Source organism: Perissodus microlepis, chromosome 20 (assembly GCF_051167445.1).
Source record: "Perissodus microlepis isolate ML-2025 ecotype Zambia chromosome 20, ASM5116744v1, whole genome shotgun sequence".
NCBI lineage: Eukaryota > Metazoa > Chordata > Actinopteri > Cichliformes > Cichlidae > Perissodus > Perissodus microlepis.
Genome location: NC_140480.1, coordinates 30,792,443 through 30,816,976, shown reverse-complemented (window position 1 = coordinate 30,816,976; position 24,534 = coordinate 30,792,443). Strand labels below are relative to the sequence as shown.

At 41.2% G+C, this 24,534-nt stretch overlaps 3 protein-coding genes and 1 non-coding gene across 7 annotated transcripts in view; all 4 read right to left on the bottom strand.

Annotated features, from left to right (window-relative positions):
- Positions 1 to 2,211, bottom strand: part of nckap5l (NCK-associated protein 5-like) — a 58,322-nt gene extending 56,111 nt beyond the window's left edge. The window contains exon 1 of one of the 2 annotated variants that reach the window (XM_084916969.1): positions 1,973 to 2,211. Coding sequence is in view for 1 of the 2 variants with exons in the window: in XM_084916968.1 (XP_084773094.1) it covers positions 1,495 to 1,522 (28 nt within the window). In the remaining variant the exon portion in view is untranslated. Of the gene's footprint in view, positions 1 to 1,494; positions 1,943 to 1,972 lie in introns of those variants that run through there. The other variant, XM_084916968.1, reaches the window with a different exon arrangement.
- Positions 2,212 to 3,352: 1,141 nt separating this feature from the next.
- kansl2 (KAT8 regulatory NSL complex subunit 2) lies at positions 3,353 to 17,083 on the bottom strand. 2 transcript variants are annotated; one of them, XM_084916974.1, is made up of 10 exons: positions 16,988 to 17,083; positions 15,335 to 15,592; positions 14,989 to 15,161; positions 13,353 to 13,467; positions 9,116 to 9,279; positions 8,871 to 9,034; positions 8,614 to 8,710; positions 7,068 to 7,321; positions 5,336 to 5,589; positions 3,353 to 3,897 (listed from the first exon to the last, which is right to left on the bottom strand). In XM_084916974.1, the coding sequence occupies exons 2-9, from the start codon at positions 15,583 to 15,585 to the stop codon at positions 5,353 to 5,355; spliced, it is 1,455 nt and encodes a 484-aa protein (XP_084773100.1). In that variant the 5' UTR covers positions 15,586 to 15,592; positions 16,988 to 17,083; the 3' UTR covers positions 3,353 to 3,897; positions 5,336 to 5,352. The 2 variants fall into 2 exon arrangements, with proteins under 2 accessions (XP_084773100.1, XP_084773099.1); XM_084916973.1 differs by having other exon boundaries at positions 5,386 to 5,589.
- Positions 7,842 to 7,976, bottom strand: LOC146364897 (small nucleolar RNA SNORA2/SNORA34 family). The gene has a single exon (XR_014799124.1). It is a non-coding gene; the product is annotated as a small nucleolar RNA SNORA2/SNORA34 family (small nucleolar RNA).
- Positions 17,084 to 17,603: 520 nt separating the features above from the next.
- Positions 17,604 to 24,010, bottom strand: ccnt1 (cyclin T1). Of its 2 annotated transcripts, none has more exons than XM_084917838.1 (9): positions 23,798 to 24,010; positions 23,026 to 23,107; positions 22,811 to 22,939; positions 22,316 to 22,376; positions 21,717 to 21,779; positions 21,578 to 21,623; positions 21,208 to 21,371; positions 21,058 to 21,128; positions 17,604 to 20,972 (listed from the first exon to the last, which is right to left on the bottom strand). In XM_084917838.1, exons 1-9 carry the CDS (start codon positions 23,968 to 23,970, stop codon positions 19,662 to 19,664), a joined length of 2,100 nt encoding a protein of 699 aa, XP_084773964.1. In that variant the 5' UTR covers positions 23,971 to 24,010; the 3' UTR covers positions 17,604 to 19,661. The 2 variants fall into 2 exon arrangements, with proteins under 2 accessions (XP_084773964.1, XP_084773963.1); XM_084917837.1 differs by having other exon boundaries at positions 21,578 to 21,633; positions 21,718 to 21,779.
- Positions 24,011 to 24,534: the final 524 nt, after the last annotated feature.

The following is a 24,534-nucleotide window of genomic DNA, read 5'->3' as shown; positions in this document are numbered from 1 at the left end:
AAAAAATGAGCTTTATTTAAGATGGCGACTGAATGCGAGGGGCCGCTGACCTGGTCCCCATCTTTGGAGCAACCATTTCAAAGGCAGCAAGATCGTGCCGCGGTCCCTAACCACTGTTATCCCTACTGTAACTGTAGTATAGATTACATGGAAGCTATGTCCAGCTTTAACATATAGTCTGAGTTTATAAATGAGCCTTGAGTGACAGTGACAGCTACTGTTGCCAGTTATACGTCATTTTCTAATATTTTCTAAATAAAACTGTTGTAATGAAAATAAACCCTGCACTGGTTTAATGCCATGTTGATGAAAATCAGTTTGTTGACAGTTGGATTATGAAAGCCAACAAGGGCAATGATATTTTCCAGATGACTAGATTAGGTTTCTTTTTAAAAGTTGTAAACAGACAAAGAAACAAAGACAAAAAGCATCACCGTTCTTGTTATCTATAGCCTAACAAGGCCTGACCAGCCGTCCTACAAAATTATCAAAACACAGTTTTCACCAAATCTGCAAAATCAAATGCAGATTCATGAAGGTTCGACTTCTGCTTTGTGAATGTCATGTTTAATTCAGAAAGCAGCAGGCAAACGTCAGAAGATCTGATGAAAATATGGCATTTCTGTTTGTTTCATGTGTTAATTAGAGAAAGGTTATCCACCCCTGTGTGACTTTTCATATCTTCAGTTTATGACCTGCTTGGTTGCATTTTCATTTTATCAGCACAACTACCAACTATTGCAATGTTTAACCTGTTTTAAATGCACTTATTCCGAAAATGATCACTTTTAATTCCTCAAAACATTTTCAGACTTCTCCTAGACAAGCAGATCTGCGAGGATTAGTTGACTGATTACAATCACTGAAATGTGGGGATTGTCTTTTTTCCCCCTGGTGTAAAAGAAATGATTTAATTATTTTTAATTAGACACAGCGAGTCCTGAACTTTGGGTAAGTGTTTAAAAATGATAAAATGACCTGTGGAACACAAAATATCTCCCTATTAAAGACTGACTGCTTGGCATTGCGCATCCTGTTGTTAAGCGGGACTCTGGTGGTTTTCCAAACTCATATTCATACATGCACACATATCAATTCAGACTGGAGGTCAGCGCAGACCAGCTGAAGTTAAATTCCTCTAGTCTGCATGGTGAAAGTCACATTTTTAGAGGAACTGGAGCTCAATTCGGCTGGTAAAATAATGAAACCAACAGCTCTCCTCCTTAAAAATGATCTGAACTTCACATGATATAAAAAAAGGGTGGCTCATCCCTCCTCGCATCCATGCTGCAGACACATTAATTCATTCACGAACATCACTGTGAGGCTGATTTATTCTTGATTTAAACCTTCTGGTTTGTGCAGCGTCAGCCTCCACTCACAGCCTGAATCTCTGACAAAGCCCACACTAATGAAGCGCAGTTTATTCCCATCATAAACTGCCTTTTCTCTGCATCGCTGCGAGATGACAAATGAAAAACGAGCCGCACTTACAGGACTCGGATGACAGTTCCTTTTCCATGTTCCCTTTTCAGGTTTTCGAGGCTCAAACGGCGACAGGATGTATTTCAGCTCCCGCGTAACGCAGCTGAACCAAACCAGATCTGAGCTTGGGAAAGCCTCCAGGTTTTTCCTTCTTTTTTGGCCCCTTTTCTTGGGGACAGGCCCTTCAAACCCAAACCCTGCGCCGAAATGGGTCCCCTCCGCCACGGGTAAGCGCGCTGTTACGCCCTTGCGTTTCTCCCACAAACGAAGAAAACGCAGGAAAAACGCCGCAGCGTTTAAGGCTGAAGCAGCCCGCAGCAGCAAATCAACATTTTCAGCTGTGAATCGGCGCAACCTTTACATTCCCGGTGATGTTAAAACAATGAAGCGCATGCAAACGGATCAGTGTCGGTATTCCTGCGAACCCATCGGCCAGCCGAGCATTTCAGCACATGAAACGGCGTTTTTCCGTTTTTGAAAAACTCACCTCATTTGGATGGAAACTGCCGCTGTGTTGCCATGTCCGGTAAAGATAAAAAATATACTATTTTTTCTTCTTTTCTTTAAAATCTCTACCTTGGGCTCATTTTTGCGGCGGTGTCCTGCTCCCCCAGCAGCGGCCGCTCTCCTCCTCTGCCTCGCCGTTTAAGTGTTTGGGTTGGAGGAAAAGTGATGTCATTGTATGAAATTTCATTACCCGCCCCACTTTTTTTTCCTTCTTTCGGAGGCTGTCCCACGTTGCCAAACATAACTTCGCTATATACTTAAAAAAAAATCTGCCCCGTATGTGTGGTTTGCCGTGCCTTAAAATACTCCTGCAGGCACCACCGATATGGACACGACCAAGAAATCCATCAGAAAATAATTTGTGGTTGAAAGAGTGATATTTTTGAAGTTAACACACAAACAGCTGAAAACCTGATACAGCACTCAGGCTTCAAGGCAATTTAACCCAAACAACTAGAAATAATACAACCGCATGACAAAAAGAGGTAGGGTGAGTGTATGGAGCTAAAACTGGACTAGAGGCCTCAAACAGCTATTTTTCTGAAGGTGACCTCAGGCTTAAGTGCAAATCTGGACTCGTCTATGTGGAACTGAAACATGCTCGAACACTTTACAATACAGCCTGCGTTTACTGGAGTTTGAATGGAGGTGCAGAGGAAAAGAACAGCTGGAGAATAAACAAACATGGGTGTGAAATGACTTCAGCTCCAAATTTTCCTCATGTACACTTGACAAACATGCACTAAACTGCACCAAATCTTTAGTACTCACAGAGGGGGTAAATTACAGAATCCTTCCAATGGTTCCTGTTATCCAAAGCCAGATGAAGGTTTCTTAACAATGTGTGAAAGCACAAACTACATCTGTTAAAGGTTTGTTGTTGATCATAAGCATAAAACAAGTTTTATAACCATATATTGTCTCTATTTATTTAAGGTTCCCTTTTCTCGCGCAGTAACAGCTGAAGCTATAAACTGCTTTTCTGCAGGAATCAACTATAAATTTAAGCAGTGAAGCATTTGCAGATCAGCACACATGTCCTGTACTTTTATTTATTTGTAATTACAACCAATGAAAATGTGGGAGATAAATGTGGGTGATGAAAAGGTTTGCTGTCCCGCATAAAATGAGACGACTGGTCGCTCAAACAAACTGAAACACAAAACCACCTTAGCAGACAATAAAAATTACATCAAGTATTTTCGTAAATACTGGCTACAAGGGCATATGCAACAACAGAATGTGTTAAAGTGTAATAATGGGAGAAAGTTTCCAGTTGCTTTAAAGTTTTATGGAAATGTGTTTTCTGCTGCAGTGGTGGAAAACATGCGGATCAGAAACAAAGTTACCTAAAACCCCATTTCTTTCCTCATCTTTATTTCAAACCAGGCAGTAGGAGCAGAAAAAGTGAGGCACATTACAATGATGTTTATAACTGAAACTGCAGTGTAACATTTTACCCAAAACTTCAGTTTTCTCCCTGCATTCCTCTAACATGTCCAGCTGACATTTCCGATCCAAACGCTATCCTCTCAGCTGACCTTTCCCTGCACCTTCACACGACTCACCTGAAACGGCCTCACACTGGGCGACTTCTCATCTCAGGCTGGATTTTCTTTAGTATGAAACCAGGAGTCTAGTTCCCCACATGAAGTACAATATGCTGAAAGGTTATTATGGAATTTCTGCCCATTGATTCCAAAAACATGTCGCCTACTCCAGCTTTCAGCCTCAGTAGGAGCCTCTGAGTACTTTAGTACCTAATGTGGGCTGTATTATAAACGAGTAGCAGTGACAGTTCTTTGAAATGCTGGTTCATCTGGGAGCGTCGGCTGCAGCAGAGTCGATGTCTTGGAGCGAATTGTCAGTCGTGTCTTCCTCACCTCCGACTGCCTCTGACACCACCTGAGTGGAAGAACAAAGAGAAAGCACATTTACTGCTAGTTCAGATCATCTGTTTGTGTAAAGGGCCGACAGCACGGTACAAAAGCTTCTTTTCAAAGGGTTCAGTGATTCTCTTAACCCCACTGAACATCTCACTTCATATTTTCTTTACACCACAGCTTTCAAAGTTTTGATGACAGAGTGCAAAATCTAGAGTGACAGACTGAGGGGCAGAGAAGAAATACAACATCAAATAAAATAAGCAAAAACTAATAATTAAAACTCAAACTTCCCTGACAGCACAGGACAACCTGCAGAGAGGCTGTTACATTCCTAACCTGATGCATATGGAAATATTATAAATGCTGCTCTTATTTTCAAACATGTCTATGACAGACTGAGTAGTCAGTCTGACACGAGTAAGGTCTGAAATTTTGTTTTAAAATTTAAGTGTTAGAAAAAAGGTTTTAGTTAAGAGGATTTAATTTAGTCCAGCTGAAAGTGCATTTGTGTTGATGGAAAATGCACAAATCTCATTGCCTCCACCGTATGCAGATAAGTTGAGCTTAGGCATGTAGTGACTGCACAAAGGCCTTTTTTGTAGCAGGAGAAACCCAGCTGCAGGTAAAGCCTGTAATGAGTCTGTTCCAAGGACTGTAATTGTTTTGCCTCTATATAGTTTATTCTTTAGTGAGATGGCAGCTATAATTCTTGAATACATTTGCTCTCAGGAAATGTTAGAGGGTACTACTGAAACTGCTGCATCTTAGTATGTAAAGTAAATGTTATGGTCTGTGGGCCACTTTGTGAACCACAGCTTCACAGACTGAATGTGACCAGCAGAGGTCTAAAGGTCTTTGCAGACCAACATGTACATGTTGTAGCAGTCTATAGCCACTTGGGGGCAGTCACAAATACGCCTGTTTATTGCATGTTTGTTTATACGAAGTTTATTTTTTGTGGTGAATGCCCCCCCCCCCTTTCTTAACTGAGGCAAGATTTTATGGATATATTTTAATTTTTCTAAGACTTCTGAATTTCTCTCTCTCTCTCTCTCTCTTTTGAAGAAAATACAGCTATGACACAACACATGCCAAAGAATACACCTGTAATCATGATTATTTGTTATTTGTATCCTTTGTATTTGTTCAAAGGTGTTCATAAATTAAGTCAAATCATGTCAATTAATGTCAAAAAATGATTTATTTTTCTTCAACACTGTTCACTCATATGAAGACGATGGACATAAAACAGAATCATTTCATAAAGGAGACTGCATCCTCAATAAAAGCTCCTAAAGGTACGTCTGAGATAGAGAACAAATAAATAAATTCATTCATTCATTCATTAATAAACTAAAATCAACCCTAACCTTTTTTGAGTTTCATTCTTTTTTCCTGTGATCAACCTGAAAATGTTTTCAACACAGTACAGTTTGAATTGAGTGCATCAATGTTACCTGCCACAATAAGATATTCACGACGACAAAACCCCTGATTGAGAGTTAACCTGGTTGTTCATGATGGCGTCCACATCTCTCTCTGAGAGTTCCTGCCCTGAGGTGTCAAGGTCCTGGTCTGGGTCCTCGCCAGTCAGGATGTCCATCGGGGCCTCAGCTATGGCTCTGATGGTTTGGTCCTCCAGGGCCAGGGCTGTGTCAAACTGCAGAGGGGACGGAGGACCCTGCATACCGTCCCCTTCCACATCCAGGTCCTGCAAAACAGAGATGCTCAAAATTGCTATTCGAGGCATTTTTGATGGTATATTTATAGAAATCCCCCCGTGTGTATTTGTTTTTTAAGCTTGCTTTCATAGCCATTTGTTTCATTTGACTCAACCTGAGATCAATATTAATGGATCTGTTAACAAAAGGATAACATAGAAGCTTATATGTCCCTTTATATGCAGACAAACAGTGCCTATGTTGGTAATAACCCACAAACGGCCCATTCAAAGTGAGGAAAAACCTGATTGGGCAAACCGTACCAGCATTTAAGATGCTGCTTTACTGAATCATTGTAACCTGCTGCACATGCAACAGTCTGTCCACTTGCAACCTCTGCCCCACTTGAGCCAGACTCCCTCTCCTTTAAAGGGTTAAAATCCAGAATATATAATTAAATATAATTAATATTTGAAATGCATATTTCAGACTGAAGTAGTTTTATAATAGTCATTAAAGTGGAATAAATATTCCTATGTAATAATTTTACAGTATTTTTTGGAGGGGTGAAATGTGTTAGGATTTTTAAGGCTCTTCCAAGGGTTAAAACTCATAAAATGTTTCCTACCATAAAGCAACTTACTTACTCAGCTTTTTTTTTTTTTTTTAAACTTTTTTTAAAATTATTAAACAGATATTGTCCCATTGATAAATTGTGGGCTCGCACAGTGACACAGTGGTTAGCACTCTGTCCTGAGTTAAATTCCAATATCAGACCAGGGAGGTGTCTGTGTGGAGTTTGCATGTTCTCCCCGTGTTTGCGTGTGTTCCCTTTGGATTCCTCCCACAGCCCAAAGACATGCAGTTAGTGGGGTGATTCTTAATTGCCCATAGATACAGACAACCATTTGGTTTTGTGGTAGCCCTGCGACAGACTGGTGACCTGTCCAGGATGTACCCTGCCTCTTGCCAAAATTTAAATTTTTTAGAGTGATCACACTTGTCAATTTGCAGGTCATCAGTAACACTGTCACACAATTACATCAGTTTACGCTTGCCATTATGGTGTTACCAAACCCTGCAACATTCCCCTGAAAGATCAGTCAGCTCTCAGAGAAGAGTACAGGTGTCATCACACAGAGATGATAAAGAAAACATAACTGGGTAACTTCAGTTGTAAAAATAACTTGCTCAAGTAAAAGCCTTTCGTCTGCTGCAATTTGTAACTTTCTGTAGCTTTTCTTGTTTGTACTTTTCTGCTCAGTAATGCATTTAAAATAAGTGTGAAGACCAGCAACCTCATTAAACCGAAAAATACTCTACTCCAGGACACATAGAACAAAAAAAAACAAAAACATACTACAGCAGCATGACTTGGCACACTATCCCCTGCTGTGGTGGAAACTTTACAACAGCTTGTGGAAAAACGCATTCAGACTGATACTCAGCTTTCACAAGAGGAATTATGTGGAACGTGATATGTATATTAGAGAGAAGAGGTTGGTAGGTGACTGTCATTTCTACGTACATCGCTGAACTCGAGAGGGAGGTTTTCTGTGGGCTGAAGCTCTGCCGCACTCAGGTACATGTCTTTGCTCATAGGGGTGAACTCCTCCTGTGGCGGAGCCTCCTGCTCGGGCTGGTACATGGGCGGAGGCAGGGTGAGGTGCAGTGGGCAGCGGGGGTCGTCTGACTGACCCATGTGCACAGTACGATCACATGGAACATCTTTTAACCCCGGACACATTTTAAAAAGGATCTGGTTGCTGTCCTGGTAGATATCTGAACATGTGGCTGTCAAGGAAATTTTGATGATCAAAAAGAGAAAAAAAAGATAAGAGAGAATACCAAAAAACTAATTCAAGGGTAAGAGTTGCAGAGAATTAATGGCAAGCTGCACTGATGCTTTTCTGGAGGCCCTCTGTTGTCCAACACTTGCACCGATTTCTAATTGGCAGTGAGACAGTGAGACAACTGCCTTCAAAAATCATGGTTTGTATTCATCTGAATTTCTCAAATCTTGTGCCTGATTAAAAAACAAAAAAAACAAACAAAAAAGAAATATCTTAGAAATATTTAGAAAGCTTGATAAACCTTGTTGCATTAAAGTGATGCCTTCGTGGTTTTGCAGAGCATGTTAATGATAAAATTCTGATGTCTGGGCTCAGCTTAATCAAACTAAACTGGCTATTGGAAGAACAAAATTCTTAATATTCAATAAAGGAAATATGTTATTCTCACACTGCGAGAACTACAATGCAAAACATGAAACGTTACGCTAGTCAAAATAGGTTAAGAAAGATTTTGTTCCTTCCAACTGAAGTGATTAGCTCCTTTGTTTTCTGGGAAACAAATCAACAGACCACAGGAAGGTGTTTATCTAGGCTCCCGTTGAAACGAACAGCTACTACAAGCTGCTGGTCTTGATTGGGGCCAAGGGGAGGAGGGCGGAAATGAGAAACGTAACTGAAGAGTGTAGGAATCAGCAGAGAGCAGATCAGTCTACATCTGGCTCATTCATTCAACAGAACAGAGCTTTAAAACACACTCCATTCAAACTCAGTCAAAGCTAACACCTGTTAGCTAACAGCTTACCTTTGTCTCATCAAACCTTTCCTGGTGCATTATGAGGAGCCGAATGAGATGAGTGACTCTAGGAATATTACACTAGCTAGCATCACCCAATATGCCCTTTGGCATTAAATTTCGTATCTGAGTAGTTACTAGTATAACAACAATAGCAATAGCTTATTTCACAAATCAGAAAATTGTGTGTTACAATGTTTGCCCTGTTAAATCTGGCTGTGCATCATTTAACATGATCTTATATTAATGTACATTGGTCATTTGATTCATTGTGAGTGGAAAATGTGTACAGTTGGTACAGTCCCCCTCTCAATACACTATATATTTTACATTTAAACCCACCAATTGGCAATAGAGGACAGTCTGTTCACCGCTGTTAAGCTGGTTTTGAAAAATTCATATCATACGTGATACTATGATGAGTATTCCACCCATCATCTTTCATTCATTGATTATTTAGTCACACTATTAAAGCCATCAGAGGATACGTGAGACACAGTGTCGGGCCATAGGCAGGCAGGGATTGGTACATCGGGTTCCCTCCATGAAGGAGATGCATTTTTCACTCACTGTTCTTGTGTGTGGCTACAACAGAAATAACAAACAAACATTAGATAATGAAGTAAAACGTAATCATAAACAGTTGATGTTTTTTTAATTATCCCTCTATGACACGACTGCCAGAGAATATAAGTAAAGAAAATGTACAGATTTCTTTAAACTCAGTATCAATTCAAGTTAGCACCTGAGGGCCTCCTTCTGTCACAGCCTGCCTCCTTTCCCTCAGCTGCCGGTGCAGCAGGGCCTCCACCCCGTACCGGCGGCGGTACCGACGCAGAGCTTTAAGCTTCTTTAGGTTCTCCCTCTCCTTCATGGAAAGACCTTCAGGCCCTGTCAGGAGGCTTGTACCTGTAATCAACATTAAAAGGTTTGTGTCACTCAGAATTAAGAGGAGTGAGCAGTAAAAGCATAAATTTGTCCTATGATTACCTATAGCTTCATGCTCCATTTTGCGGTTGTGCAGGTATCTGCGCTTCTTCTCTTTCAGCAGGTGCTGCAGGCGTTTGAACTGATCAATATAGAGGGACTGGAGTCTGATAAGTTTTTCTCGAGTGATTAGCGCCACTTCTTCTGCAGTGTACACTCCTGCGTGTCTGCCAACACATAGCATTGAAAATCTAACGTCCATTGAGTTTCAAAACATTAAACTACTCAGTGTCTAACAATTTAAGACTAAGATAAGTAATTCTTAAATCAACATACAACATTATGTTGTGCCACTGGATGATGAGCTGAGGTATTAAGTCAGAGGTATTAAGTTATTAAGTCAGAGTCATCACTAACAGCTTGTCAATAAACACGATTCGAGCCTTTGTAGGTTTGCATATTAACTACTTTTTTTTTTTATTTTTAGCAAAAAGAAGAATGTAAAAAGCAAAAGCAAATCAAACTCTGTTCAGAATTTTTATGTTATATCAAAGATAACCAACTAATTTAATCATTATTTATATAGGGTTGGCAAATATTTGGCTGGTGGGACAGAACTTGCCCCTTACTAGGTGTGTGAAAATTGTAGAAAATTCAAAATTTTCAACAAACAACACTTCGAACCCACAAGACATTTATTCATTTCAATTCGACAAGGATGACTTATAATTCAAAAACAAAGCATGAAATTGATGTGCTGCACAATAATTACCAGTTACCAACCCTTGTCCATAGTTGTTCTTTGAAGTAAACAAAAATGAGCTTGATGCCCCAGTTTAAAAGATACCAATTCAGGGCTTTCGATCATTACAAAATGGGATATATATCTATGCTGTGTATGCTTTACTTCACTTCATATTGCCTGAAGTGAAATCTTAAACTTGTGCTTTACTTCAAGCTGCCACAACCTGTTCTTAAGCATGTCCAATACCAGAAGCCTGGGGAACATCTTTAAAATAAAAGGCTAAAAAGCACTCCATATTTTCTTAAAGTGATTACACTTTTAACTCTGTAGCTCACATTCCAGTAGGGCTGCACGATTAATCGTTGGAAAATCGCGATCTCATTTCCAAATGACAATGATTTAAAAAAAAAAAAAAAAGGGGAAAGACGACGATTGTACCGCATTTTGATCCGGGACGTAATCTGCATGAAAACAAGCGCTCACTCTTCCTGCTCAACAAATAACAAGGGCGGAGCCTTATACCACGTGATACAGAAGCTGTGCCGTGTGATGCTAAAATTAGCAGGGAAAAAACAACGGAGAGCACGTCAGGGATGACGAGAAAGTGACAGGAGAAAATCCGTCCCGGTCAACCACCCAAACATCAATAACGGGAACCTTATACAGCGCTTCCCTATACACGTCGAACTCCCGCAGGCACAAAGAAATTACGGAGGCTATCACTTATCACCTGACCAAAGATATGGCTCCCATCAACACTGTGCAAAACGAGGGATTTAGGAAAATGATCAACACCCTAGACAAACGCTACACAGTGCCATCCCGCAACTATTTTTCTATTGTTGCACTACCTGCTCTATACACTCAGTGTCGAGCAACGGTGGAGACGGAATTTCAAGCAGTACAACATTTTGCGGCAACAACAAAACGTGAGACATTTGTTGTTTTTATGTTTATTTATTGTTTTTATGTTCAGTCTCAACTGTTACGAAGTTGATGTGCAGTTAATAAGTGCAATAAATATTTATACTGGAAAAGAAAATCGTGAGAGAATCGTGATCTCAATTCTAAGCCAAAAAAATCATGATTCTCATTTTATGCAAGATCGTGCAGCCCTACATTCCAGTGAAACTGCTTTTTAATTCAGATAAGAGCTAAGGCTACGTCTACACTAATCCCCATAAATTGAAAAACGAGTTTTTGTCTAAAAATGCTGCGTGTCCACACCACCGTTTTCATCCACACTGACAACACTACGTTCCTATACTGCGCATGCGTGAAAAGTACCGTATTTTCACGACCATAAGACGCACCGTACTAAAAGGCGCAGTCTCAGTTATGTGTGCCATTACTGTATTTAACACACACATAAGGCGCACCTGATTATAGGGCGCGGGTTTTATATACAATCTATGCCCACACTTCCCCCTTTAACGTTCTCATGGTGTCCTCTACTACGTCCGCCTTACAACAACAACAACAACAACAACAACAGACACAAGCCTACAAGTGTGCATATTTAAAAATAGAGCAGGAGCAAAACGGAGTTTGGTATTCACATTTATTTTACCGGTAATCGTCATCAATCAAACCGATCGAAGTCCTCATCCTCTGTTTCTGAATTGAACAGCTGCGCTAAATCTCCATCAAACATGCCAGGTTCACTTTCTTCACTGTCAGTCACTTTCCGTGCTGTGCGGCTCCTCGGAAATGATGCTGGCTTTTGCAAAAGCTCGAACAACAGTGCCAGCAGACATGTTAGCCCAAGCATCTACAATCCATTCGCAAATTGTGGCGTAACTCGCCCGGCGCTGCCTTTCACTCTTAGTGAAACTGTGGTCTCCATCGGTCATCCATCGCTCCCACGCCGCTCGCAGCCTTACTTTGAACGGCCGGTTCACACCGATGTCCAGCGGTTGGAGTTCCTTTGTCAGGCCTCCCGGAATGACAGCAAGCTCAGACTTCATTTGCTTCACTTGTTTTTTCACATTGGCTGTGAGATGGGCACGCATAGAGTCACAGATCAACAGCGATGGTGATGCGTGGAAAAAACTACTTACATACACCTCCCTCAGCCACTCTTTCATCATTTCCTCATCCATCCAGCCCTTTTCATTTGCCTTAATGATGACTCCTGCTGGAAACTTCTCTTTAGGCAAAGTCTTTTTCTTAAAAATCACCATAGGCGGCAGTTTCTGTCCATTAGCATGGCAGCCAAGCACAACAGTAAAAGAAGACTTTTCGTACCCCGTTATGCGTATCGCTACCGTGCTGGTCCCCTTCTTCTCCACAGTGTGACTCACCGGGATGTCGAAAGTGAGCGGCACCTCGTCCATGTTAGTGATGCGGCTGGACTGGATGTGTTTGTCGGCGATGTGTTTGCAGCAGTAGGAGCGGAAGATGGCCAGCTTTTCATTATAATCCGCTGGAAGTTGCTGCGCTACCATAGTCCTGGTCCAAATGGAAAAATGGCACCGTTTCATGAAACGAAAGCACCAAGACGGACCTCCTTGGAAATGTTCAATTTTTATTTCTTCTGCTAGCGTTACTGCTTTTAGTCGAATGGTGACCGTCGAAACGCTTCTCCCACTTGTTCTTTGCTCGATGATCCACTGCTCGAGTCTTTCCTCCAACTCGGGCCACCTCGCCTTATGTCCGCAGAAACTCAGCTGCGTCTTCTTGACCTGTCGGAGCTCGTTTTCCAGCTTCCTCCACTTGCGAACCATCGATTAATTAATCTTAAATTCTCTCGCGGCTGCTCGATTTCCATGTTCCTCCGCGTAGCTGATGGCCTTCAGATTAAACTGTGCTTCATAAGCGTGTCTTTTTGCCATTTTCAGGGTTGTTAAAACAACGATGTTCTGCATAACGCACATACCCGTTCTTTTATATACAATCAACGCCCACACTTCCCCCTTTAGCGTTCTCATGGTGTTCTCTACTACGTCCCCCTTACAACAACAACACACACAGGGCGCACCGCACTATAGGGCGCGCCGCACATTTTGAAGAAAATCTAAGACTTATGTGCGCCTTATAGTCGTGAAAATACGGTAAGACGATTGAACTGCTTCACTTCCGTCTGCCATTTATTTATTTTCCGGCTCTTTGAAAAGTCGCAGCAAAATGTTGAGGAAAGGTGTCGAGTTTTATCTGGAGCATGTACAGACTGATATTCACCTTTGATAGGGTTGTCAAAATTGAGAGCTAACAAAACAACTGCTGCACAATGTCGTCCGCCATCTTAGTTGAACTGGTCACGTGACTGCATCATATGACTAAAACGCATCATTGTTTTCTAAATCCTCCTTTTTCGCTGTCCACACAGCGAGGCACATGCGGCGTTTTCAAATTTATCCACTTTGGAGAGTGTTTTCAAACCAAAAACGCCATCTCAGTGTGAACTGAAGGCCAAAACGGAGAGAAAAAGATGCAATTTCAAGCGAAAACGTATAAGTGTGGACATGGCCTAAGCCTTCTATCTTGAACTACAGATTCTTATTCAAACTACATAACTACACAATGTGGGTTGAGAAGAAAATCTTAAGAGCTTACTTCAGAGGATCCTCGTGATCACTATCGATGCTGTCAGCCTCGCTGTCCGGATCTCCTCTCCACGTCTGGTCCAATACCAACGGCCCCTGCTCTTCCTCACTCAGACTGTCCTCATCTAGGAAGAGGGAGGAATTAGTGGTATTTTTATCTGACAGTTTAGGTCATGTTTAACATCACCCACACAAACGTGTGCATTTAAGAGTCCTCTGACACTCTTAACATCGTTGATGCTAGTTATTTCTCTTGCTACAATTTAAATACGACTTGTCTGGTAATAGGCACTGCTAAAAATGATACATTTTCATAGATAATGTTCATTACTTTTTCTTGACATTTAGCTATGACGGGAATTAAATGACAAGGGAAAAAAAATCTAATAAAACAAAATAACTCTTTCACTGTGACCACTACAGACAGACGTTTGCAAAAAGATGGATGTCTTTAGTTTGAACTTCGTGTACTCGTACAACAGGAAATGAATTAGTATTTTACAACATTTAAAGAACAACTAATTAGGGCTGGGCCATATCATACCGTTCACGGTAATACCGGTATAATGTAGGGCAATGATAAGAAAATGAAAAATCGCGATAGAATATGGGTAAAACGCGCATGCGCAGTGCCTTTGTTTTCATACGCATATGGAGGAAAAAGCGTGCCGGCGACGGAGAATGAGAAGGGCGAAAGCGGATGTTGAATGAAACGGATGAACCAGAATTGGTTTGTAAAAATGCTGCAACTTCAGTGGTGTGGAACTGGTTTAGCTTTCGTCCGTCAGATACACAACAAAGCACAATTTTTGGTAGAGCATGCTAGCGAGCCGTCGTTATTACCGTGTTTTTTGGAAAATACGGCACACTTAAAATCAATCCTTTGATTTTTCTGAAAATCGACAGTGCTCCTTATAATCCTGTGTGCCTTATGTATGAATTCTGGTTTTGATTACTTACCTTGAAACGATTTTATGTGGTACACGGCGTTCGAAAATCTGTCAAATGTTTTAGTACGACTTTGCTAGGCTACAAAGCCGCACCGCTTGATGGGTTGTCGGAGCATTACGGCTATTGTAGGCAGGCGCCTCGCGGAGTGATACGTACTGTACTTCAACATAATATTACCATATTGTGTGTGTATAACCTCTTTTATAACCAAGGTGTATAACCAAGTTTTGTGGATATTATACATGGTTATGCTGAGGGTATGTTGGTCAGTTTCCACTGGAAATGCCTTTTGGTTAAACTGTCAGCAAGGAATTTGCATTTGCACTGTTAAATTTTTATATAACTTTAATGCACGTAAAAAACAGCTGCTTGTTTAAGTGAAAATACATTGATTTTTTTTTTTTTCTTTCACTAATAAAGTTGTGGAATTGTAAAGTATTTTGTCTAGTGTCAATTATATCGTCAGTTATATCATTATCGCAAATTTTCAAATGTATATCGTGATAAATATTTTTGGTCATATCGCCCTGCTCTACAACTAATGAATGAAAGCTATAAACTTTTTAATCTTTTCACAAGTGTACCAAATAACCCAACCAATGAAACTAATAAAACAACAAACAGTCTGTACAACTACATCAGCTTAACCCACATGCACCCAAATTACTATTTCCAAGTCAAAAAGTGGCCATTACCTAGAATGCGGCTGGCTTCAGAGCGTCCTCCATCAAGGCTGTGTGACTCTGCTCGGCTGTACCCACTAAGTTGAGACAGCAGGGCCTCCGGTGACGGACCAGAAGACGCCTTTCTCATTTGAGCTCGAAGAGCCATGGCATTCCTGCGAGCGTGCTCCGCACAGAAGGTCACTCTACAGAACAGACATTCAAATTGAAATTAGGAGGTTGCATGGTACTGATGAGTTTATTTACATTCCCCCTTCTCTTGGGATTAAGTTCCCATTAATGAGATTCACAGCAGATAATGATGAGATTTAATTTGTTTTTAATGATTGTTAATGGCTGATTTAGACCTTCCACCCACCCGTCTTTCCTCTCTGCCTTTGGTGCGGCATTGGGACACCGCTTCCCGTTCTTGGCAGAGACGTAGCTGCACTGTTTGTAAGGCGCATTCTTGTCCTCCAAGATGTGTTTGATGCAGAATTCCAAGCCTTCAAGTCGTGGCTGAGAGCAGGGCCGCTGGGTGAAGGAGCAGGCCTGTGGCTCCTGAGGTCGGGGTGTCTGGGTCACCCGATTCCGACTTGAGGGCAAAACATGAATCCGTATCCTGTTCATTTCAAGCCTGCATGTAAATGTAATAACAAAAAAAAAAATACATTTTTCCTGTTCACACCAAATGTTTGTATGGCTGCATGCATGAATAACAGCAAGAATTCCTATAAAAACATTTGTTTGAATGTTGGAATAATGTTGGCTTCTTTAATGTATTTTTATTCAAACTACTAACTTTGGTGACCAACAGGCTGGTATTTCAGAAACTGCTGATCTAGAGATCAAAGATGGGTCACACAGATCCAACTCTAGGGTTTATAGAGAACAGTATGAAAAAGAGAAAACGTCTAGTGAGCAGCAACATGTCAATAGAAAGAAATCAGAAGAGGACGGCTAGACTGCACTGAGCCAATAGGAAGGCAACAGAAACTCAGATAACCACTTGTTTAATCAAGGTATGCAGAAGACCACAGCATGTCAAATCTTAAACCAGATGGGCTATAGTAGCAGAAGACTGGATGATGATACTCCTGTAAGCTAAAGCGAGCAAGAAGGGATTGGAAAAGCAATGTCTGGTGAATTTAATATATACTGAAAGGACAGGATCTGATGAAAGGCCAGGATCTGATGTAAACAACATGAAGCTCCATCCTATGTTGTATGACCAGTTCAGGCTGGTGGTGCCGGTGTAATGGTCGTGCTACCCACACTTTGTTAAAATCCCACAGCATACCCGATTCTGACAATGTTCAACCCTTTATGACCAGAACACTCATCTTCTGATGGCGGCTTCCAGCAGGATAACATACCGTGTCAGAAAGGTTTAAAATGGTTTTCTGAACAATTACACTGTACTTAAATGGGCAGGATAGATACTCGTGGTTTTTCGCCTTTTGATGCCAAATATAACCAAAATAGAAAAAAAAGTATATTGAAAATATGCACATAAGGTGTCATACACCAAATCACTATGAGTACTCAAAGCTAAATAAAGCTGTATAAAAATAAAACAATGTTTTCATGTTATTGGTTTACTGACGGGCGATGTCAGATGGTCGTTATTAACATCAGTAAAAGCTTATAAATGTTACGCATACAACCTAAAGGCAATTGTAATAAGTAACAAAGAGTAATAAAGGCCGCATTAATGTAAGAGAGAATGGCATTTTCTTTTAATTCAGATATAAATCGAGGAGACAAACTCCTCTCTGCGTTAATGGATAAACTCTAACCGGGCGCCACACCGAGCTTCAGCCCGCCTCTCCTTACTGCGTCACTTTAACAGTTAAGACGGCAGTCGCCATCTTTGATCAATCGCTGCTAACGGCAGCTAAATGCTAATTTTCTCATTTTGCAGCGAAGATAGCAAGTCGGTGCCACAAAATTGCCGTATCCCTCCATAACGCCAACGTGATTGTATGCCAGAATATGAACATATCGCTAATTTCTATTTGCGGCCCCCTACCTTTGTCTCGGACATCCGAGCAAGCGTGAGCTCCCGAAGAACACTGTTACGTCGACTTTCCTGCATTCCCTGTTAACTGCCACAGCCGCCGCTTACAATAAGTAACCCCGCCCACCTAGAGATCCGATTAGCCAGAGCGCCGGAGTGAGGTAGCCCATTGGCCAATCCAGTTGCCATTCAAAGTGTCATCCACCCAATGTATTTACACTTTTATCATAGACCAGGGCCTCGAACTCTTTAGAACACAACTTGACCTCAAGAGGGCTACACTTACAATACCACTGGATAATACCCCCTATCTTTTAAAAATAGAAGAAAAGAACAGTATATTTTGAAAACATTCAAATGTAAAACTTTGACACACCATGCATTTACAAAATTATGATATATCAAGTAGAGTAAGTGCAATTCCATCAGTTGCTCTACAATGCCTGTATTACCCCTCAAACATAATTTTTTTGCGAAATATAATGGGTAAAACTGGATCTTCTTTCAGGGCAGATCAAGCTCCTAGACCACATTTGACACCCCTGGCATAGATTAACATTAACATTATTTGTAGAGTTTGATGTTCACCTATAAAATGCAATGTTATTGATGAGCCAAAAAGCAGCACTTTCTTAAAATATTTTTTATTGACTTTGAGAATAAAGCAACCACATTATATCAAAAAAAGAACAGTGTTCACATATTTTAAAGTGGAAAAAAAACTCAAAACTTTTTCTTTTTCAGACCTGAGTGTCACTGAAAACACCAAGACATGAAAACACATGAAATTTATTGTAGCTATATGATTTTTGCATTGTTAGGTTGCATGAGTGTCGTCCGTTTTTTCTTACATATGGGTTTTAATATGAAATGTGTCCTTTTTGTGGCTTGTTCACAACAAAATGGTAATACTTAAAATGGAAGCTTTGCCCAGATTAAACAAAATGTTTCAAAAACAGTGGCAATTTCACACCAGAAAATCTATTAGTCTAACCATTATACACGTAACACTTTGTCAATTGCATTGTAGGCAAACCTACTGAGATAAATATTCAGTGCATTTACTGTTTCCCTGTTACAACCAAGAATAATAAAACCTCTGCTGCATGAGCAAGAAGCTTCTCTTTTCAAGCACATTTTCAAATATATGAAGGGGGTAAAATATACAGCTGGACGGCTGATTTGCTGTGCTACATTACTGTAAAATAAGAGCACTAATCCTAAACAATTAAGTTTTATGAATAGGCAATAACCTGCTTATCTTGCCAACAAAATCTGGGTATTGGCCTTCATGCTCAAGAGGTGGAGGTATATAAATAACCTGCTGGTCACATATGATTCTGTACAACCACAGAAAACATGCAAACATGTTTTTATGATGAATGATGGCATGTGGGCAGATAATAAAACAAACCAAAGTTAAATATCCACCAATTTAGTTTAGAGGAATGCACTCGAAAGACAAGTTTAACATGATTAAATCAGACCAGAGTGAAGTGACAGCTACACTAGGGTTTACACTTTTAAAACATCCCCACAATTAGATAAAAACAGATGAGCTATTAACTTTTGTACTGTGTTAAAACTCTGTGCTTATTAGGGTCTAGCAAATCTGGGAAAAAGTTTTTCCTGACATAATTTCTTGTCTTCTGAAAATTATACATTTCCATATATGATGCCTATTTCTTTGTCTTTGCATTTACCTGTGATCACCCTAAAAAAAAGGAACTCCTGAGGAAAAACAATAAGAGAAATAGTCTAGATAGATGCTCTTTTTGTTGGCATTTCCTTCATTGTGACCAAAGCGCACAGATGTTTCAACCGTTTGTGAACAGATGAATGTTCTTGCTATGAACTTAGTGTATCCATTCAAGAACCAAATATGAATATTTTACAACCATTTAAAACAATGACTGCAAGACTTAAAAACTTAAAGTGAAAAGTACAAGCTTTTCCTAATTTACATCCTTTTTTTTTTTTTTGCAAATTTGCAAATATAAAGGTTCCAATGTTTGTTTTAAACATTTTTTTTTTTACATTTTTTTCCTCAAATCACCAAATAGCACAGCAAATATAACATATACATAAGGGATGAAGCCATTTTTATGGCTCACAGAAAAAATAAAAATAAAAAAGGGAAAAATAAAATAAAGTAAAAAATATATCGAAAAGATGGCTTTGGAGACATGCACTCTAACTAGGCTGTACAGTCTTAAAGAAATGACCATCTGTTCCAAAAGAACAGAGGTTTAACCCTAAAAAAAGGTAGAAAAAGGGGACCTTTTTTCTTTTTTAAAATCATTTGATCAATAAATAACACCCTATAAAAACATTATAAAAAGAATCAGTAAGAAGACCAACCAGGTATGTCATGGAAATTTTTCCAAACACATTGACATCCTCTAATTCCCGTCTCCTTGTCACATATCATTTGAATTTTTCAAAAAGAAAAAACAAAACACTATCTACACTTTCCCATGATTCTTTTTGTCTCACATTTTGCAAGTCCCATTATTGCCCCACGAGTACGCCATAAAATCCTTTGTTACCCCCAGTACATTTCTCTGCTGTCACACTGAAGACTATAAAATGTTGGGTGCCTGGAAAATATCATACAACACTTTATGTAACAAGATGATCAAGATGTCCGGTAAAATGTACATAATGTGGTTTCCTGATTAGAAACTTATTTGGGCAAAGGCGGCAGTGGGGGAGGCGGCTCCGTGGGCAGGGGAGGGGGCCTAGGGTTGTTTCCTCTGGAGCTGCTCGAGTACCGATAATCACCATACTGAGATCTGTAGTCAAACATAGACTGCTGGGACGGCTGCACACCCTGTGCACTCAGCAGTGAGTTTAGCATCTCAAAAGTGTCCTGGTACTCGTTGGACTGGGCTCCGCCAGCTGAACTGTGACCATTAGTGTCAGTTTTGTCACTTTTGGAATGCGAATAGCTTCCTTGGTGGTGGGGGAGTCCCAGAGATGGAAGAATGTCAGAACCGTGCCCCAAAATTTGTCCGGAGGAGGAAGACAGGGGAGGTAACTGGTAGGGATTCCTAGACTTGCTCACTTTGGAGGGTGGGTGAGATCCTGCTGAAGGATCCTGGGAGTGTGTCCTCTTGCGTGAGGCAGACGAGGATGAGGACGAGGATGAGGAGCTTGTTCTAGAGGAGTCACTTGGTACTTTTTTGCTGCTTCCCAGCGTGCCGCTGGAACTAGATGAATGTTTGTGTGAAGAAGAAAGTGAGGCACTACTGGAAGAGGAATGGTGGTGGTGAGAGTGATGATAATGGTGGTGGTGGTTAGAACGCTCCCTGTGCTTGTCCCTGCTTTTGCCATCCTCTCCTGAAGTCCCCCTCTGCTTGTCAGGCACTCGGATTTTGACTTTGATGTCTGGATCCTGGCCTCGACCACTGCTGCTGTGTCCACTGCTTCCTCCTGATCCTCCAGCAACTGGGAAGCGCATTTTTAGAGAGTCATGCCTCTCCTTCTCCAAGGGGATTTTAAGAATAATGGGTGATGGGTTGGACATGTCAGAGGAAGCGCTGGGTGGATGATGGTGATGCTGCTGCTTCTCCTTCCTCTGTTGCTGGCCAATGAGGGCCTGAGCTGCATTGGCATAATCTCTCTTTACGCTGGCCTCCATGTTCTCCAACTTTCTCTTTTGGGCAGCCAGGACGTCAGCATTCTTGGCACGGTACTCACTCAGCGACACCTTAGCTGGGGCGTGGACCTCATGGTTAGGCTGCTGCTGTGGTTGCTGTGACTGCTGCTCAGATCCACCTTGACCTTTACCACTCCAAGTCTGAGCACTGCCAGAAGCATTCGTGTCCTTGTCGCCCACTGATGAGGAAGAGGAGGCAGAAGGTGGAGCAGAGAGGCTCATCAGGCCTGCCACAGTACTCTCTGATGAAGCCATGGAAATCATGCTGATCATGGTGTCCCTCTGGTCACCCTCCTCCTGGACTTTTGGCTTGGCTTTTGGTGTCTGTCCGCCAGCCTGGAAGAAGAAAAAAGTAAGTCAATGTCCATATTGAATCGGGAATTTTTAATAACAAAAAGGAGAAGCTAAATTTGTGTTGTACCTTCCAGTTGCGAATTCGCTTCAGTCGGCTGGGTGTTTTCTCCAGGATTTGCAGGAACTCGTGTGTAAGTTCTGGAAGAGAAAAAAAGAGTCAAATCAGGCCTGTTATTATCTAAACATTTTTTTCTTAAAGAGCATTTATTGCACATACCGTCCAGCAGCTCAAGGGTAACTGTAGGGTCGACATACTCCCACCAGTGTTTGCCATCTGTAGACACGGGGATCTCCCAGTTGGACCATTTGCAGGCGAGGTGGATGCACACACAGGCTACAACAGGCGGACTATACTGCAGGCAGAACGTTGTCAAGTGCAGGCTATATGGCATGATACGTCCAAGAAAAAAAACAAACAGGGAAAGAGAAAACAGAAAATCAGTGTATTGAGCTTTAACAAACCACACACAAACTTTGGTGAATACCTAGCATTCACATAAGAAAGACACAACCCTGTGTGTGTGTGTGCATGCGTGCATGTCTGAGAGAGACAGAGAGAGAGAACTATGGGTGAACTCTGAGCATACCTGTTGGTGGCCATAAAGTATGATGTTTGGGCCAAATCCTTGCTTGCTGGAACAACAGCAGAACAAAGAGAGAAAAAATTTATAGACACAGCAAAAACTTGAAGATAAAATTGAGCAAAACCATAAAAATGATGCTCACCCCTGACAAGCTGAGTGCATTTGACAACATGTGTATGAGGATGATCGATGGTGATTTCAAAAGCTGTAATAGAAAGAGAAGAAAATGTAGGTAGACATTAATAAAAGAAATGCAAAATCAATTTATACTTATAATCCATATGGAATACAAATCCACTTCCCACTGGCAAAGATAACATTAACAAAGCCGCTGAAAACCAGAAAATTTGCATCGTGTTAAAAATCAAGTGGTGGGGAGTCAGAGTTGAGTGGAGTGTCACTTTTCATGGGAAAACATCCTGGACAACATGAAAATGTCAACACCTGAATATGAAAAAAAAAATTAATGGCATGTAAGAAGGGGAAAAAAGTTGTGTTGAGGCTCCCTCTTTAAATGTCTTAAAAACACACAGGTGAAAAAGGTAAAATGTCAAAAGTTAGGGCTGATAAAAATGAAAAAGCTGAAACAGGAAATGTAAAAGTGGGTGATTCAGTTTTGAAGCATAAATATCACTTCCAGTGCTGCTTACTGCAAACTGTGAATTGAAGTAAAACATGTTAACTATTCTTGTTCTCTGGGGGGGGGAATTCAAGGGACCCAGTTCTTCCTTCCAAACTTACCCAAGGTCTGGAGAATTATGCTCTCAAGAATGACCAGGTCTTGGGCTTGTTGCAGGTAGGCCTGAGGTTGAGAGGACAGGCACGTTACTCACTGGGAGGCCGCCAATTGTTGAAAAACAAGAGCAACTGTACACGTTATGTGGCCGAGAATTTCTGACCATTTGTCTGAAAGGCTTTCTGGCATACATGTTTGTTGAAGAAGCCTCAGATATAAGTGATGAAAAGTGAAAGCTACATAGCAAGTACAGATGCTCGAGTTTTACAACTGCTAGACATCACATTGCCTGCATGACTCAAAACCTACACAGGCTAAGGTGTATTTTGCCTTTTACTCTCTCAACCCATGTAATCAAGCAGCCTTAACAGCTCAGAACAAATACGTGACAGAGTAAATGTTCTCAGATTACATGCAAGAAGATTGCCATTTGCCTTATTGTAATTTTTTTTTCTGCTTCAAAAAAAACCTCCCTCGGACAATTGCAGTACAATACTTACATCACTGCGAATATCTGGTGAAGGCTCCTGAGGATTGAGGCAGGCATGGGCCACCTTGATGACATGCTCCAGCTTTCGAGGCTGCTCCTCTACCTTTGCTGCCAGGAACAGAGCAGCGGGTGCGATGACCTGGAAAGGGGCAGTGGAGATTTAAAAACATGATTCGCATTAAGTACAATAATTTCCATGATTCAAGCAAGAAAAGCATTACTTACATTTCTGTGAAATCTGGTGAAGGATTGGATCATGTAGAAGCGATGCATGTACACAATGGCTGTATTAATTGTAAGTTGAGAGCTGATACATGGCAGTTAAGGAAAAAAGGTAAACAGTGGGAGCAAATTACATAACATCTGTAATGACTGCATACTTTGAAAATGGGCTGGAATCGTCGGTATACGTGTGAAATAAAATAATTAGAAAATAGTTATAAGGATAACTATAGGTTTAATATTGCTAATTAGGTATAAAAGTTAATGTTGATAAGCCTGTTATCGTAGCAGCCACAGAATAACAAAGTTAAACAACACTTTAGCCACAGGCTAACTGGGATAAGACTCTTAATAACACACAAAGCGATGTTTTCTAAAACTAACACATCTAAAACACTTTTCCTAAAACATTCTACATTACTATATGTCTAAAGGTGGCCCACTGTCCTTTTAATTTGAGTTTATTCGTTGATATTTACCAGTGGTGAAGCTAACGCTAACATGCTAACGTCCTGGAGGCCGCCGACTACACAGGCCTCTGCGGCCCAAGGGTTAGCCCACTACGCCGCTATCGCGTAACGCTTGTAAGCTCACGTACACCTTGTAAAACCAAATTCCACAGCGTTAAACAGACGTGGAAGACAAAAACAAACGTGAAACCGTCGAACAAAAGACAACAACAAACTAACAAACACCAGCCACACTCCTTCTCCGAGCCGGCTCGGGAGAGAAGCTAAAGTTAGAGCGCTAACAAGAGCTCACGACAAAAGGATACACATTGAGCCGCTGTCCCATGTCCTGGAGCAGGTTCGCCGCCTGTTGTCTGTATGAGAGCTCCTTGTCGGGATCAAGTCCAGCTCGCCGAGATGGGCTGTTGTCGATCTGCTGCCGGGTGAAGTACCATTTGTTGTTACTGCTTGCGGGGAGAGAGCGAAACGAAGCCGCCATCACTGAGAAGGACGAGAGTTTAAAATTTCTGCGCGTCACAGGAACACACGTCACGCCGGACGGCGACGTCAGCGCGCCTCGAGCAGTACAGCAGAGGTCTCCAAAGCGCAGAGGGGTCTCAAAACTTAACTTAAAGTACTTCAAGTCTTATACGATCTCTCTTGTTATTACGCTGTAATAGCCAAAAGCGAAATCTCCGGTAAGCTAGCTACAGCCTCTATGCTCCATACACCGCACAACCCAAGAGGTGAATCTCCTTGTCCTGCATCAGTACACGCCCACTTTTCTTCCTAGGTACTGACTAAAAGTGCACATACCTTTACTCATGGTACTACCTTACCACAAGCCCCTTCCCAAACCCCGCCCCCTAGCTGTAAACGTCAAGTAGGAATGGAATCTAATAACAATGTGAAACACAGTCTAAATCAAAAAATTAAAAGTGCTGCATTAATAAACTTGCTATTATCACTGATTTCACAAAACCAGTGCATTAGGCAACCAGGCCCGCCCCCATGGGTGAGAAGTTTAACTCCACCATCTGGCACATAAGAGGATAAGACAAGT